At 32.6% G+C, this 18,824-nt stretch overlaps 1 protein-coding gene across 2 annotated transcripts; it reads left to right on the plus strand.

Moving 5' to 3' along the window:
* Nucleotides 1-13,148: 13,148 nt before the first annotated feature.
* On the plus strand, nt 13,149-18,263 carry LOC132743450 (transcription factor ets-4-like). Of its 2 annotated transcripts, none has more exons than XM_060731974.1 (6): nt 13,149-13,262; nt 13,710-13,774; nt 14,065-14,485; nt 15,286-15,483; nt 15,728-15,898; nt 16,264-18,263. In XM_060731974.1, the coding sequence occupies exons 3-6, from the start codon at nt 14,098-14,100 to the stop codon at nt 16,578-16,580; spliced, it is 1,074 nt and encodes a 357-aa protein (XP_060587957.1). In that variant the 5' UTR covers nt 13,149-13,262; nt 13,710-13,774; nt 14,065-14,097; the 3' UTR covers nt 16,581-18,263. The 2 variants fall into 2 exon arrangements, with proteins under 2 accessions (XP_060587957.1, XP_060587956.1); XM_060731973.1 differs by having other exon boundaries at nt 13,164-13,320.
* Nucleotides 18,264-18,824: the final 561 nt, after the last annotated feature.

Consider the following 18,824-nt stretch of genomic DNA (forward strand, 5'->3'; position numbering starts at 1 on the left):
AAAAAACATTTATTTGGAACAACGAGCTGTCTAGAAGTAAGGTAAATAGAAATATTTGACGTTTGATTGAAGTTGAAATTTATTAATTTACTTCATTAAATTTCGGGTTTTGATGTCGTAACAAGTATGCATTTTTTGTAAAACACAGGCTATATGCCAGTATCAGGAATAAAAGTAGTGTATACGGAATGTGTACCGTGTTCGACAATGATTAACTTACTAAAATGATTTAACGATAACTATTCTTTGAAAACATTTAACTTTATGCAGCACTTCCCAAAAGAACCTGGGTGTTGGAAAAAAGTTGACTAAGGTATTCTAAAACTAGATTGATTTATATAAAAATATGCCAAATGACACAGATAAAGGGAGGTAATAAAATGCAAGATTCCATTGCTTCTCTCTTCCCATCGATACATAAACGTCGTAGAAAAGACAAAAGACCTTAGGAAAGTGGGATGGCGAAAAATAAAAATACCAGAACTTGTACCAGCGAAACAGCTGCCGATGTCCGGAAAGTGGACGACCAGGAAATGTTTCGTGCGCGTGAGAACCTAACACGAATTAACGGCTTTTAAAGCATGCCCTTTGCTTTGAACCAAGAGCCCTTTTCGGGGCAACCTCCATTTTATATTGTCTCAGGTTATTGTTTATTTAGGTTCTCATTGACTGCAGTTACCTCCTCTCGGCTTAACATGTCCAGGGTCCAAGCAAACAATGCCGTACTAAACGGGCGAATGGACGCTCATTAACATAGACTATGAATATACATGTAATAACCTCGTAATAATTCAACAATGTTTACTACACTGTTAAATACGCCTTCGGCTTTTCTAAAGGTTTGTCGACGATAAAATACATAAACAGTACGGAAACCCCGCGATACCTCTAATCTATTGGTTCGCTATCTATATTTAAATTCGGTTTTCTATTTTAAGAAACGAACGTCACTAATAAGTTAATAAGCTCTCGGAACGCTGTTTTGAAGAAGGCTAAACAGTGACATGATACAGTTTTCGAAAATATAATTATTGAAATATTTACTGTGAAACAACACATAATTAATTTTCCGACAGAAAATATATGCTGAAGGCCGCTTTAATTTACTGTCTTATCATAACAAGACCGAGTTATCAGCCTTTATCTAATGTAATTACGAACAAAATAAACATAAAAGGTGCACAGACAACAAAACCTGTCTTTGGTTGTGTTGAATAAACATGAAATAAAGTTGATATAAATAATATCGAATTACTTTCATTTTGCAATATAAGCGTTAAATAACCCACACAAAAGCACGAAACATTTCTTACAAATCTAATGTGAAGAAAATTAATGCCCTTGTTATCCATAATGTTTAATTCATTTCTGTTTATGAGGGTTTGTATCAGCTTACCATACAATGCACTTGCACATGTTTATGTTCTAAATTATACACTGATCACAACTTTAAATATAACATATTTAACGGACGAACGCACGTGATTTTTGGACACAGTAATAAAAAGACAATAACACACACACAAACAAACAAAGAAAGAAACAAACAACAAAACAAACATATAATCAAAGCACAGATGGCGCTGAATTTGTTTGGGTCTCAGAATGTCAGAAAGGTGAAGGTTGTGAGATTATACATGTAAACCAATTTGTTTTTGAATAGTGCCACCAATGCTGTTTGCAGTGTTGTTACTGTAGTAAATTGGCTATAAGGCTAATAGCAATGTTTATTTTGCTTAACAATTTAAAAAAAAAGAAAAAAGCGTGAGTTGCCTTAACTGGGATTTGGACACCAGACCTCTCGTTTCGTAAGCGAGCGTGTAACCCCTCGACCACGGGGAAGTTATAAGATAATGTTCAGCCTGAAGAAAACCTCATTATTCTAAATTAGCATTTGTAACCCTTATTAATTTCGAGATATTTTGTTCACGGTAAACCTGTTGTTTAACACTGATGTTAATAATCATGGAGCTTAATATAAGCATGTATATCTTTATCTTTAAAGAATTACAAAATATAAGAAATCTTCGATCAATCGGGAACTACTTTTTCTTCCCCGTTTGAAAATCAATGCGCCTGTCATTTGACAATCTTTATGCATTGATCTCCCCTTAATTTTTCGGCGTTAGTGTACTTATAAAGGGAAGTAACCGCTTCGAGGAGTTCTACTTTCGGTTTTTGAAAATAAGCGTATCAGGATCTGAAATTCCGCTACCATTATTTGTTTGGTCTGACGACCCAAACAAATAAAAACCAAAAAACGTCCCCTACCCCAACCCGACCCCCCACCCCCCCCCCAAAAAAAAAAGAGTGGGGGGAGAAAGAAAAAATCACACACACATGCAGACACATATTCAGTTTTTTCCTCATTTTCCTCAGGTAAAGCACTGTTTTTTGTTTTTAAAGTAACGGGGTTTGCATCTGATCAAGGTGTTTTGGAGATGAAGTATATATTACTTGATGCAGGTAAAAAATATTTTCTTGCAGTATTTTTACAAACTTTTTTCAAAATACATTTTCTGAAAATCAAGAACACAAAGGGTATTTCCTTATGGCTCAGACCACTAAAGTGTGATAGATACCGAGATATTAAGGACATATAATGATTTTTGTAGATCATTTCATATGTGGTTGGGGTGGTTTTTAATCATTTCAAGATATGTCCCTTTCGCTGTCCACAATACGGGTACATTGTCCCACTCACACCACAAGAAGACCAGTTTATCTGACATGGATTTGAAGGGTTTATAGATATTTATCACATGAATATTTTTATAAAATTTATTAACAGTAAGATATGTCGTTTCCACAAACTTACGTGAGTTGTAACACAAGGATATCTCTGTTATTTTAACCCACATGAAAGTTGTACGTAAATAGAAAAAAATATTCACCGGAACAAAATATTACTCGGTTTATGGTCAGATTAATGTATTGTTACATAGCCTTCGATTGGCTGCAAAATGTAGAAGGTCATGGGACATCAAATGATTGGATGAAAATGTAATGTTTACTTTATTATAGAAATTATTTTTTGAAACCAACACTGAATTATTTTCCTAAGAAAATGATTTTATTCATAAGTGCCTAGAATAATTTCTCATTTGGATATCTGCAGTTTAAAAAAGTATATGTCAATCCTGTGATCAGCAGAAAATTTCAGATGAAAAAGGGGGGTATAATCATCTTTAGGGACTATTTTGCGAAAAAAATTGTTTGGATAACCCTAGATAACAAGATCTGTTTAATGTGTCAGGCAAATCATTCTCCTACAAAAAATTCACTTTCTTAATAGTTAAAGTATATGAGCCGCGCCATGACAAAAACAACATAATGGGTTTGCGACCAGCATGGATCCAGACCAGCCTGCGCATGCCGCGCAGTCTGATCAGGATCCATGCTGTCCGATATCAGTTTCTCTACTTGTTATAGGGTTTTTCAGCGAACAGCATGGATCCTGATAAGACTGCGCGGATGCGCAGGCTGGTCTGGATCCATGCTAGTGGCTAAACCCATTATGTTGGTTTTGTCGTGGCGCGGCTCATATGAAACGAGTTAGTTTCGGGGATATAACACTGGATGGGGCGACATCGATGGGATGTTTCTTGCTAAAAAAAATGTCGAGGCCGTTAGGCCGAGACGATTTATTTGCAGAAACATCAGGAGATGTCGCCCCAGCCAATGTTATATCCCCGAAACTAACGAGTTTCATATACTATTACTGTTTTATCGCAGTTTCATAATTCTTTTTTGTACTAGAAATCAGCTAAAAAAAAAAAAAAAAAAAAAAAAAAAAAAAAAAAAAAAAGAAAAACATGTGCACTTCTCTCTCTCTTGTGCCCTTTCACTTTTGCTTCAAATGGAAACCCCAGATTAAATGAACCAATGCCAGCTACTGCACTCGTATACAACAACAACAACAAAAACAAACAAACAAGAAAAAAAGGATAAAGCAAGATATACAACACTGAATTTTAAGACGTCCAATGTTAAAGACGGATTATAAACTTTCACCTTGTGGGGAAAGTTATGTTGATTGTTTAAGGGTTTTTACCTTCTGCAGAAAGTAATGTTGATTTTTTAAGGGTGTTTTTTTTCAGTGGAATTAATTCATTCAGTAGATGTACCTTTTGATTTTAGCAATTGTATATAAGATAATAAATTTTATTTATTACCTTTGTTTATATTACTTATTTTATTATTTATTTATTTTATTTTTTTGTGCTACTTGGAATGTGTTCGTTAACTCTTTGGGAGCCTCTGTAAAAAAAACCTACACTGATATATACAAGGTGCGAAAAAACTCAGCTTATATAAATAATATTATATAAGTTGAGTTTTTTCCCTATATGAATCACTGAAAAAAAATGTACTGCCATATATCAATTCAGTTTTTTAAATGCTCATTAAAAGTGTACTGAGTATAATGGGTTAGTAAGAACAAAGAAAATGTTCCAAACCATGCGATAATCAATTTTAACGTTGATTTAGTGGTCAATGTATTACTGTGTTATGTCCCATGTAGATTTATATTACATGTAGTTAATTTCTGAATACACAGTGGTTTGGTCCCAGATTTATTATGGTTAATTTCTGATATTCCTGGAAATGTCCGGAAGAAATACACTTTGGTTTGGGTCCCTGATTAATCATTGTTAATTTCTGACATTCCTGAAAATGTCCCGGGGGAAAAACACTTTGGTTTTGGTCCCAGATTTATTATAGTTAATTTCTGATATTCCTGGAAATGACCAGGGCAAATACCCTATGATTTTGGTTATGTTCTCTTATAAACCCGTTACACTTCATAAAAATAAATCTTTACGTCCAAAACATTTATCACCTGAACAAATTTAAAGGTATTATTTTTAAATTGAAATCATGAGAGATTAGCCAATCTAAAGTAACAAAAATATGTAGTACATGTAGGTAAAAGGTCACTTGTTAATTGTTTCCAGGAGGGCTTGATTGTTTTTCTAAGATATGTTTACAAGGTAAGCCGGCTAGTTTTCGTGGAATTTGATAACTCAATATCTTCTGCTCCAGTTCTAGCCCAATTCTCTAAAATTAAGCAGTAGAAATGTGTTTTACTTTGCCTACTACTAATACCTACTTGCGATACTGCTGAAGAGAACGAACTAGATTAGTCTGCATGTTCTATAAAGGGATTCCACTGAATTATTGCAACATTATTAAACGACTGCATGTGACAATTTTAAAGATTTAAAATATGGTTTTCTGAGGTATAATGTGCCTTTAAAAATTATGGCTCTTTCAAAATGTAATAACTTGCCAAAAACCAGTCATGTACTTGCAAATTAAAGGCCCACTATGCCTTTAGAAAATGATTTTATATTTATTTTCAAAAGCTTTTCATTTTTAATTAACTTTTTTTATTTACTTTTGTAGTTTCAAAAACGTAACTCATAACCCAATTGCCCGAACCATCTTTTTCTTCTGTTACTTTTTACCAATTAATACAGTTATTGTAATTTTGTATTTTGTACGGGAGTCAAAAAACTACTTTGTTTACATTTCGCTTCTTTTATGATTTTTTTTCTTCACACCAAGCCTTATGTTCTTCAGGTTACAAGCTTTTAAGATACTTTAAAACCATTATCAACCGTTCTAAAATTGATATGTGCTTTTTCAAAACAATTAAAAATGTATTCGTTTCTGAAGCATAATGTGCCTTTAATGATTAAGAATATACCAGTAGTATTTATTTTTAGTTTTTTTTTTGCGGTTATGTAATCAGGTTTAAATAAGCTATTCTATACATATTATGCTGGCATATATCAAGGACTCAACTTTCACATAAAGCTTATGGCGTTACTTTTATGCTGGCATAAATCAAGGACTCGGGTTTTACATGTAGCGTTGCGTTACCATTGTGCTGGCATAAATCAAGGTCTCGTTGATTACATAAAGCGTAACGTAACTAATATGCTGGCATAAATCTAGGACTCAAGTTTTTACTTAAAGCGTAGCGTTACTATTATGCTGGCATAAATCAAGGACTCAAGTTTTAAATAAAGCGAAGCGTTCTAGCTATCATGCTGGCGTAAATCTAGGACTAAAGGTTTACATGAAGAGTAGCGTAACTATTATGCTGGCATAAATCAAGGACTCAAGTTTTTACATTAAGCGTAGCGTAACTATTATGCTGGCATAAATCAAGGACTCGAGTTTTCACTTAAAGCAAAGCGTTACTATAATGCTGGAATAAATCTAGAAGTTTTATGCTGACTAAAGTTTTAAGTATAGCGTAGAGTTACTCAAATCTTTTTGGGACGCTGAAGTCCTAAAACGCTTTTGTCACTAGAATAATTTCTCTCAAAAAAGCAAAGGCAACGGTTTTTATATAAAAAAATAATAAGAAGTTGTTTCATTTATATAAATGACTTCAAAATAACCAGAAAAAATATTCATACGTAATTATTTAAGAAATAGGATAATAAGTATAGTCTACCCCCACAATACAACGTGCGCACCATGATTTTAAAATCAAGCACGGCTTTCATTGAATTTACACAGCGTGAAACTTACTACAAAAACATAGGTTATCAACCTGCAACGTAAGTTGCAGAAATATATTTAACTAAACACAGTCATCATGCTTAATTAAATACACTATATTTTTGTGAAATGAAAACTTTTACAACTGCGCGGATTTAGACACTGTCTGAAGCGTTTTTGCTCAGATTGCATTTAAGATATAAGGAAATCTTGTTTCAAATAACATATGTGACGTCTTTAAAGCATCATTTTTTGTCAGGTACATGTTTAAGAATCGCATAAGTAAAATAAATGTATTCCACTTCCAGTCATTAATTATGACACGTATTTGATCTAAAGTTATCACGGAAAATGCCGAAAATGGTCGAAAATTCACGACCTTACGGTTGGGTGGTGGCATACTTGATGTAAGTAAGTAAGATATCAATACGCTTATAAGGTATTTCACCATAAAGTTAGGCATGATATAACATAAAAATCATGAATCACAATTAGCAAATTCAAAATTAATTTATTTTGAAAATAAATTATTAAGTTCGAGGTGTTTGTGACACTTGCGTTTTGTGAAGATTGAGGTTCAATAGTGTTAAGGTTTCTGCTTAGAAGTAATCTTTACAAACAGATATAATTTTAACCATGCCTACAGCCCTAGAAACATCTTTACTAACCACATGTTTTTTTTTGTTTGTTTGTTTGTTTAATAATCATCGTTAAGCTTAAAGGCAGAATATGCCTCAGCATAAATAAATGTTTATTTCTTTAGAAAGGGCAATATTTATAAAGTTAGTAACGTTTAATTATTAGATGTATGTTACGTGAAGACAGTTGCCGCCTAATCAATATGTTTTAAAAAAGCAAAATGTAAACAAAGTAGTATTTTGACTTCCATATCACAATTCAATTGCAAACAAGCAATCAAGCAAAAAAAAAAAAAAAAAAAAGAAAAAAAAAAAAAGAAGAAGCAAAAGATGGGTCAGTCAGGTAATTGGCTAATGAGTAGCTTTTTCGAAATTATAAAAGTATACAAAGAAAAAAAAAAGTATTAAAAAGCTTACAGAAATAATAAAACAATAACATTTATTGGGCGTAATGGGCCTTCAAAGTCATTAAAGTGGCACCGGTGTATAAGCTGCAGACTGTGGATTAATAAACTTGATAATATCTTTCTTGCGGGGGTATCTTCTATCTTAATCATCAATCTCGTTGTAAAACCTAATTATCTGTAAACCATTAAATCTGGGGACATTTAACATAGTCTTGTTATGCACCAGTCATGGTATTATATAACACCATTTTACATGCGCTTAGTGTAATAATGAAAATCATTTCGTGAAAAAGAAATGACCTTTTCGCGCTTTAAACGTAACAACAATTCCGATAATTGTGAACTCAATACCCTCAGACGTTGGCTTCTTACCAGACTTGCTTACTGAACATTAGCAATTATTTGGCCTTGAACCACTATCGAGCGTTTCTATTGGTTAGCCGCCCACCAATGAAAGTTCTAGGTGAAATTGACTCACAAAGCACCTTTATTATTCTCAGAACAAATTCATAAATACCAGTGTACAGTGTACTCTGGATTTTTTTGTTAGCATCATTTCGACAGAACGATTTCTTTATTATGGGAGAATCAAAAATAAATTGTGAGGTGATGTAAAAGACGTTTTGCGCCAAACGATTTGTTATTTTTAACCAAGACAATGAAAAAATAGAAATAATTTTAAATAGATAAATTTTGATGCTTCAATTTTTTAACCTTGCCGAAAGTGATCAGCATTTGCCACCAGAATTTAAAGCGGCATAATTTTGAAAAAATATACACAAAAGGAGTAAAATATCATGAAGTGAACAAAGAAAGTAATTTAACTTATTGCAAACAGCGTTTACAATCCACGTAAAATACCAAAAAGAGGACAAAATATGCAAAAATATCCCTTAATGCGTTAGTCACGCAGAAAAATGGTGATAAATACTGCAAAATTAATTATCGCATATAACATGTAAATTGTTACTTGAATCTCTTTGCTCTTCTTAACATCTAAGTACATTTTTTCAAGTTTGATTTTCTTGAAACATTTTGGCTGATCTGGAGGCATACAACCTTCATTGTTGAATCCCCTGGATTGATAATGGACAGGTAAAAAGGAAGGGTAAAAAAACGCCAAAGGGATTTTAAGAAATGTAAAAGTAATAAACTTTTGAAAAAAACATGTTACAAGTTCCGGGCCCCTGGGTCCCCCAGGAAACCAAGGAGAACGTTAAGTCTTGCCTTTAAGTTTCAGGAACTTAAATATAAAAAAGAACACTAACAATATCATTGATAACAGAAAAGGAATTCCTAAAAATCGTCCAAAAAGGCAAAAATTGAAAAATGTTGCAGACTCCGTTTGAATGAACCTGTTCATTGACGTGACCGGAAAAGCAACCTATCGTACACGCCCAGCCCCCCCCGCCCCGCACCGGCTTAAGTAGAATTTAACATTTGAGCGACTGGTTAGACTGCACGGATGATGGATTTTAGTTGAAGTTCAATATTCAGTTTGTTAAGTTAATACGTACTCAAATATGTATTGTTCTGTTTGGTTACGGAACTTATGTAAACCTTTTCTCTATCAAAACATAAGCTGAACTAAGAGCTCCATTCCGCTTATTTCCACCGCTACCCCCCCCCCTTCCCCCGCACCACCCTGTTGGATGGGGCTTTGTATACAATTGATAAGTGCATTATTTACTAACATGGCACTAAAATAAACGCACAATGTATATATAATGGCACGCGCTGTATAACAAAGTTATCATGTAAAGTTAAATGCATTTATCAGTCTAGACTTAAAAATAATGCTACGGTTTTTCATCGGTAGAACTTTATGCACAAGTGAGTGTGTTTTCTTTTGCAATTTTCAAAAGAAATTGAGTAATAAGTTTTAAAACATCAACTGTTTAGGGGTCTCAAGAGAAGTTAATTTTTGTGACAAACGCACACGCACTGTAAAAGATAAATAAATAAAAATAAATTAATAGATAAATAAATAAATAATAATAATAATAATAATAATAATAACAATAAAATCAATAAATCGATATATACTTATTGATTTGATCGGCAAATATGCTGGGCATCCATAAGCGGTACTAATCAGAACGCATTAAAAGTTGCTCATTGTACATTTAAGTGTTTACTAATGTCCTTTAAGTGGTTCAGTTGGTTTTCCACTTAAGTGGTTAGTACTTTATTTATTACTTGAAGGTCACTTTGGATTAATGTTATTTAAACAAGAGATTAAATCCCGGCGTATTATTCTCCTAAAGAGAAAATGGCATGAACTCTTATTTTCTTTTTGCTGCAGAAAGCTTATTTCTGATTGGTCGAAATGGATACGTGTCATTAAGTCATATAAGGGCTTCCTGGTTCTTTTAAGGAGCTCTGTCTCTCGTCCCTTTGTGCAACGAGTTAATGACGCAGGGCCTGCCAAAAGCCAAGATGGCAGGAAAATAAACAGTTCTTTTTTTTGTAAATAATATGTTTGTCAAATGTTAAATAAAAATCGATTTCTTAAGAACTGAAAAGGATATACTAGTGTAATTGTGCTACGCTTTGTGAATTGACGTCATGGCCCCTTTTTAAAAAAAGGAAAAAAAAAAGAAAGATAAAAAATAACAAAGGTTCAATAGTTGTCTTACTTAAAAAGGTCCACGGTGGAGGTCGTACGAAGCGTGTTAAGTTAACAAAATATGATCCTAGTTTTCAAAAAAGGTTTATTTGTTATAATAACTAAAACTTGTAACTCTAAAATCAATTAAGGAAAAAAAATAATGAAAATGTTCTCAAAGTTTCGTGAAATAAATATTGGCAATTTAATAATTTTGCACAGATCTTTCTTAATACATTATATATCATAGGTTTATACATTGGTGCTTTTGTTTAGATTATTTGTTTATGGTGTATTTTTTGGACTAGATCTATATGCGAATCGACATTGTGTAAGTAAATTGAGCCGCGTCGCGACAAAACCAACATAATGGGTTTGCGACCAGCATGGATCCAGACCAGCCTGCGCATCCGCGCAGTCTGATCAGGATCCATGCTGTTCGCTTACAGACCCTATAACAAGTAAAGAAACTGATAGCGAACAGCATGGATCCTGATCAGGCTGGTCTGGATCCATGCTGGTCGCAAACCCATTATGTTGGTTTTGTCATGACTAAAAGCCTCGAGGACGATAAAAATCATCCGATATCCGTTTAAAATAAATAGCCAGGCCGGCTAGATAATTTTAAATTTCATCCTAATATCCCTAAACTTGAAAATGGACAATTCTAAAAATGGAAGTTGGAAAAATCCATTAATTAAAAAACTTCTGCAGGTCTAAGGATTTATATATAAAGATTGAGTCTTTGTACACAAAAATGTTTTTTAGGATAATAACTAAAAAAATAAAGTAGGATACATATCTGCCAGGATCTTTCCTAAAATTGTTGTCCGCAGGCTCAAGTTACGTCACGTAATAGTGACGATATATAAATATTTTTCATTGACTAAAATAGCTCAATATGATAACCTTACGGGTAACAAAAAATCGCACATTAATTAAGTGAATAACAACTTTTTAAGTACAATTCCGTGGGTAGTTTATCTATTTTGACAGCCGACATAAAATTTTGGTTTAAAGGTATTACATTCACAAATAGATACTTGCATTGTTCACTGATACCCCAAAATAACTTTATTTACGTCAGAGCCCATGCTTCAATGCCCCGTACTACGACAAACTGCATTTACCCGATCTACAAAAGTTGTAAACGATGTAAATATAGCCGCATGGCATGGTTTTAACTTTCTTAAGCAAAACAAGGCCTGTCCCATCTTTAGGATCAGTTTTTACCAATTACTAAAATAAAGAGATAAATTCGGCAACTATAATATTGCGTGGGTTAATTTTGATCATTTTACATATAATGAACTAGATAACAATAATCAGATTTTGGGTTTATATATCCCAGATGGGCTAGCCTTTAATAATTTGCACATCACGCTTAAGGAAGATATTGTCATATCTATATAAAGAAATAAATTAACTTTACTTAGAACAATATCTTTGCGGAAAAAAAACTGACTTAAGCATAAAATTATATCAGCGTGTCTCCATATCTATGCTAGGGAAATCAGTGTTTTGCTCGACATTTTTGCGTGCGGTTTTACAGATAGGCGGACGGACGGACGGACAAACAGTTAATACTTTTTAAATAAAAAACATGCAAGAACAAAATTTGTCTAAATTATCTACTTATAAGCAAACGGTTTACAAGAAATTATATATTAGTTTATATACATTATGATATAACATTTACACATATAAATATATATAGCCATCCCTTTATTTTTGTTTCGATATCTCACTTCAAGTTGTACATAATGTTCATCACTAAGTCTTTGTTCAAATTTTCAGATTTAAAATACCATTAAGTGCACTTATAATTATTATAATCATCACAAAGATATTCCGAATAAAGCGTTTCTAAAGGATCTTAAGGACTTTCGCACTGATCCCCTTATCAAATCACGCTAGCACACTTCCATTTTTTTTTAAACCCTATCCTTTACACTTAAAGTCATACGGGTTTTTTTCTGCGAGAGTCTAATGGGGAAAAAGAAAGCCTTAAAAAAAGTTAGCCCTGTTTCAAGACATTCGATAGTTTTATTTTCTTGCTAGGTCTTTCATTTTGATTTTATTTTAATTACTTACAAGTAGATCTAAACATAAAAATTGCCTGTGTAAAACAAAATAGATAAAACAAAATTATTTCGATTGTTTAAAACATGCTAAGTCAGAAGTGCGCGCCAGTGTTTACATGGCTTTAAGTATATACGTACTTTGTGCAGACGATACTGTTACGGAATGTAGAGAAATTCGGGGAATTGTACTTTCATTGGCAATGAACACCAGGTCTTGAGTAATGTGATAAGACTATTATAGATATCAATTCTTGAAGAAAGAATAACACATCAGAACAAAAAAAAAACAAAAACAACAAAAAAACAAACAACAATAGCAATTCATTTCAGCGCCCGGGTATGCATTGCGTACGCTTTCATATTTAGTACATGCATTAAGATAGATTGAATTAAATTAAAAATAATAATCACTATTCATAATTTTGTAGCCGTCAATTTTTATCTGATGCAAACTTTTAACCGCTGACGATATTATCCCTTCAGTTGAAAAACTTTTAAATACTAGTAAAATGTTTATACTTTTGCTAAAGATAAAACGTTGAGTCAAAATTTACGTCAGAAGTCTCTTTACCAATCAAATCGCTTGTTCTTTAACGGGAAAACCCGGTCATGAGGTTCAATGAAGGAGAGTTCTCACGCAATTTGTTTGACCTACATGTAAATTTTCTAAGTATTTTAAACATTTTAGACATTAAATTGCATATAAATGTTCTCAAAATACTTGAAATTTTATTTATTTAACTTATCCTGGACGCTATAGCCATTGTTTGGAGTAATAGTTGTTTAAACATTAAAAATAACAAATGGATTTTAAATATGTTTTCCCTTTAGGAGCCTCTCGATACGGCCCAGATGTAAACGGAGTGTTTTCGTAGAATTCAGCGCAAAGTACTGATATATAAACCAAATTTTTACATTTACTATTATCATTTTAGTTAAGCAAGCGAGCTCACAAGTTTGTATTTGGATAATAGTGTTTTAAAAGCAATATAGTTTTAAATATTTGGTGAGATTTACAAGTTTATCTTTGAATACGACAATGTACAGCTTTCAAAAAGCAATGGGTAAATTTAAAGAGCTTTTGCAACCTTTTGAATGTTTGTATGCGTCTGTTTACATGTTTGTAGTTAGTTCTGATGACTGTGTTCTTTTTTTTCTACTGCATTTAACATTTTACTTGCTTTTTTAAATGCTTATTTTCTTATATCAACCGCTTTTCAAATGCTTTGAAAAAATAATAATTTTTGGCATTTATATTGTTACAGATGCGTTATTTAACAAGTGGGATTTTTTTTTTAATTTGCATTTTTTTATTCATATTGAAATTTTATGATACATTAATTTTGAAATTTTATGATACATTATTTTTGAAATTTGCGTAAAAAATAAATATATCAATGCATTAAATTCAAAGTATAGTGTGTTTATATATATTTGATGTTTACTTTTCCAGGATTTGAAGGAATTATTCTTTACGCTAAACGCAAGAACTTGGCTCTAAACCCCGTTGATCAAGAAGTAAGTAGAAGTTGTTTTATAGTTAAAAAATAAAGATTTAATAATAGAAATTGATTATATAATTATGTGATCTTATTGGCGACGAATTTGGATTCAAATTAGTACTACTAAACTCTATCATGGTAATTAAAACTTCTATGCATCATTTTGTACATTTGCCATTTTGCCTTTAAAATAATGAGATTTTAGAACGGATATTTCTTCTGGTATTTTATATTTATAATCTTATCTTGGAAAAAAATAATGAAAAACTTCAACAAAATTAACAATGAAAAAATCTACTTTATTAGGTTCCTGAGACGCCTCTAGACAGTTTGGAAGCAATGCAAGGGGACTTCGAACATCCATCAACAGATTTCTATTCGGAAACCTTCGACTTCACAAAGTCGTCTGCTCTACCGCCAGTTCCGGTAGCCGCGGATCAAGGTTCTCCTTACCAACCGGACGAGACCTCGGACTACTTTGATCTCGACGATAGCGCAGACTGTTCAAGGTTTTCTCCGGATTCATACGTAGATTTAAACCGAACAAACTTTTACCTAGATCAATTATCCCATGTGCCACAAGCCCGTGGAAATATGGATCAAAATAGTTTAGACTCTTCTGAAAATTATGGACAGTATTCAGAAACAGCAAATGTGGAAGATATTGCAATCCAAGAATGTCGGCAAGATGTTGAAGAAACATGCATGTGCCTTGGAATTGATAGAGGTGTGTTTTCATTTATGTGCGCAAATATTATAAAATATGTATGATACGTTAAAGCTTAACTACAAATCTAGTTATTAAAATAGTTTTAAAACGTGGAATTGATAAAGATACATTCAACACTCATCCCATAAAAATAGGGCAATAAAATAATAGCTTAATTTTTATTCTCTACTTTACCCCAGGGCTTTATTTACTTCGTACGCTTTATTTCACCTTCACGACAAAAAGGTTTAATTTTATCAAATTCCCAAATCATCAACTTTTCACGATATAACGCTAGTTGGGAACGTAAACATATTTCTTCCTCTCACGACTTGAAATAAAACTACTTGTTAATATATAATTCGCTTTAAAATGCCATGTAAACAAACAAATAAATCGCTATTACGCTGGTCACTGAAAGTTTTGTTTACAATGGGGCTTACACACCCCAAAATAACGGCTGGTTTAACGTCACGTCACTTTAAATCGTTTGTTTACTTGGGTTTAAAGCACTTAAACTTTAGGAAGAGTTATACTATTTAGATAAACAGCTATAAAAGTAGAATATATACATAAATGTAACATATATAAATCAAATAATGCTGATGATGATAATAATAATAATTATGATAATTATGATTATTGTGATGGTGATAATTACTATGATGATAATTATCATGATGATAATAATTATTATGATGATGATGATATTATTATTATCATGGTCTTTTTTTTATCATGATTTGTTATTACCTTCTTTACTTTTGTTTACACTTTCCGTTAAAATGATGTAAAAAATCCATCTTTTTTCCTTTCAGATCCATTTCTTTGGACGCATGATCAAGTTAAACAATGGATTGTTTGGCAGTGCGCAAAATACAATATCCCGGAACCGAATTTGGACTATTTCTACGTATCCGGTGCTGAACTCTGCTCAATGACTGAGGAAAGGTTCAAACTTTATGCTCCCATTGCCGGACCGACGCTTATTGCACGCTTGGAAGTGTGGAAACTCGGTATGTTACAAAATCAAGCTATACATGTTGTATCATTTGAATAAATCCCATGTTTTCTATAAATAAATATTTGATCAAGTCTTTACTTTTGTATATATTAACACCGTGATATTTACAATAAATCACAAATTTAGTCCAATTTTCATTTCTTTCGGAACCTAGAACATTTAACTGTCCAGATATTTTCATTTTTCTATATATCAAAATGCATCGACCTTGACCTTGTCCTGTTTTCTTTTTCCAGTATATATGCAGACGACACACAGTCAGACGTTACCACTCATTCAAAACATACCAGTTCCAGTGTCCCCGGACCGAACAAGTAGCTCCGGAAGTTTGAGTCCCTCACCCAGTTCCTTCAGCGAATGCGAAAGTCTCCCAGAAACACCAAAAAATAAAGAAAACACCTGTACATGTAAGTATATTAAAATGTTGCACACAACTTGCGTCGATAGGCTGTTTAATGATAACACCTGGTACATGGCTTGTTTTAACCGGGAAATTTAAAAACAAAATATTCAAACAAGGAGGTTTAACGTACTGGTATGAGTAGGTTTTTTAATGAAAGCGTAAATAAAGAAGCAGTAAATAACGTAAAGAATATTTTTTTTACAAAAATAGTAGCAACAGCAAAAATATGAAAAATTACTTCGATGGTTGTAAGCTATGAAATCGAAGGCGTGCGAGGGCCATGGGAAGGGTGTATTCTTTGGTATTTATTTAAATATATATACTTGTTTTACTATATAATAAATATGTGTTGTTTTCTTCTCTCTTTAGTCGACGATCCTGACCGATTACCAGAAGAATCCGTTCAACATCATCGGCAGACGATACAGCTGCACCAATTTCTAAGAAATCTTCTGCTCGATGGGCATTACACTGATTGCATCCGGTGGGTAAATCGATCGGAAGGAGTGTTCAAGATCGAAAACTCCGCAAGAGTTGCAAAACTTTGGGGCAAGCGAAAAAACCGCCCAGCAATGAACTATGATAAGCTTAGCCGATCGATCCGGCAATATTACAAGAAGAACATTATCAAGAAAACAGAGAATTCCAAAAGACTTGTGTATCGATTCTGTAAGATTGAGGTATAGAAATGAACTTCCGGAACAAATACGTGTGTAGACAGACACGGTGTATATTTGTATGTTCTTAAACATATAGTGAGTTTGAAGCCCGAACTAAAAATAGACTTCAGACCAGAGCATAATATTGCTCAAAATGGAGACAAAGGGCATTTGGGCGGTGAGCGAGGCGAAATGAATTGACAGTTGATCTGATCTAATTCATTTTTAATATATCATTTTTACTTCTATTTATTTACGGGGTACTGTTATACCCATGTGCTGCAATGCGTTTATTTCTTAACAACGATGGCCCTAACGAGACACCGTATTTTATTTGTACTGAAACTAATGTGAATTGCAGCCGTAAATATGCTAAATGGTCTTCCGTAGTTTCTAAAAATTAGACTTTAGCTATGTGTTCATTTTTGTAAAAGATGTTTTATCATTATTATTTTAAAATATAAATTTTGCAGAATTTAAGTGACGCAAAAGAAATCCAAAAAAAGAGGTGATATATTGAGGTTTAGCCAAATATGAAGTTTTTGCTTTAAATAAAAATTCTAAACCACCGAAAATAACATTTTTAAATCAAACAGTTTCAAATCTTGCCATTTTTGAAATATTCATACTCATTCCATAAGGGTATAAATTATCAGATTTATAATATACTTTCTACTTTTAATGTTTTTTTTTTCTGCTTCTGTTTTTTCCTAAAAAATCATTTAACTGTTTGTAATATTATGTTACTTAGTCATTAATCATTCATTACTATTTTGAGACTATTAGAGATTATAAGTCGAAAAAACTGTAATCAACATATTCATTACACAATATACCCTTCAAGGGAGATCACCTCCATCTGTAGGTGACGTCATATCTCAGCACGTGAATGGCGTCAGAGAAAAAGATGCTTCCGGTTATATGCATAATAATTATTGTATTGTTTGTGTTTTTAACATATTTTTTCACATGTTTAAACATGTGTATACATATTGAATTTTAGCCAAATGTTATCATATCAGAAAAGAATATGTGCTTACACTTTTCACTCATCTCTATACGTATTTCAAATGCTTTGAAACGTCACTTCCGGTCTACTGCTCTAAGGAAGGTAAAAGTGTTCACTGTTCACACGAAAGTGTTATGTAAGAATCTGTTTCTATATCTTGGAGGAAATTATACTTATATTGAGAGATCTAATAACTTGATAATTTTTTTTAAATTTTTCTTTCAACCAAAAGATATCATTTTACAAGAAATTAATTGTACGGGGTGTTTAGAATACTATTTATGAAAACGGTAACAAAACGGCGGAAAATACTGATTTTTATGTAAGAAAAAAAAAACCCGGACAAACAATGACCCTCAAAGTTCAAAGTGGCAGGGATATCTGGTTAAACCCCTCCCCCACCTTATGTGTCAGTAGGCCTTTGGTTTCGTTTGTATATTCATATTACCAAAGATATTTTTGTAGAAAAGCGCTTTCCTGTTAGTGTAAATGTTCACCTATCCGAAGATAGTGCAAGTATTTTATCATATCCGTTTCACGAATTGTTTATTATATTTATATTATGTATTATTTTTTATGCTACTAACTGCCAAAAAACGTACCTTTAATGTATGTTTTAATATATTGTGCCTTTGCTGTTAAACATGTACACAGATGAACTATTTTCTCAGAAAACAATAAAAATGAACAATAAAAATATACTTTTACTGTTTGTCTTTTATTTAAGCGTTCATTTTATCATCGCTAGTGCGCATGTCGTGAAATATATCCGGCAACTTCCGGGAAAACAGGGCCTCCATATTATATCCATACTTCTTCTGGACCCAGCGATATCATTGCTAGAGAAATATAAATTTCCATTGGCCTGTTTAAATAAAAAAAAATGACTCGTCTGTTTGACCTGTGCGAAGCCAACCCTGACCGATCTTTATGAATTTTTGTTCCAAATTTAAAGCGAACTGGTCAATAACGGAAGTTCTGTCATGCCATTACTACTACTAGGCTGGTAAGCTGTCAGATTCATGAATATTATCATACATACTCATGTTGATAATATTTATTATCACATGTTGATAATATTTATTATCATCCATGACTATAAAACACGATATGATTATATATAGATGTTGCTGATACATGGCCCAATAATACATAATATTCCTAGACAATAAATTGTTCTAGAACAAAATATCATTATCTATCATTTAGATGATCAAACTGAATCACTTCGAACTATATCAATAATTTTTCCCCAAAGAAAT

Source organism: Ruditapes philippinarum, unplaced genomic scaffold (assembly GCF_026571515.1).
Source record: "Ruditapes philippinarum isolate M1 unplaced genomic scaffold, ASM2657151v2 ctg10936_1_1_1_1, whole genome shotgun sequence".
NCBI classification, from domain to species: Eukaryota; Metazoa; Mollusca; class Bivalvia; order Venerida; family Veneridae; genus Ruditapes; species Ruditapes philippinarum.

Coding starts and splice junctions, on each gene's coding strand:
- LOC132743450 (XM_060731973.1), top strand. CDS start 13,296: ATGTACAGCTTTCAAAAAGCAATGG. Junction 13,321..13,709: donor CAGCTTTCAAAAAGCAATGG/GTAAATTTAAAG, acceptor TTACTTTTCCAG/GATTTGAAGGAATTATTCTT. Junction 15,484..15,727: donor CTTGGAAGTGTGGAAACTCG/GTATGTTACAAA, acceptor TTCTTTTTCCAG/TATATATGCAGACGACACAC.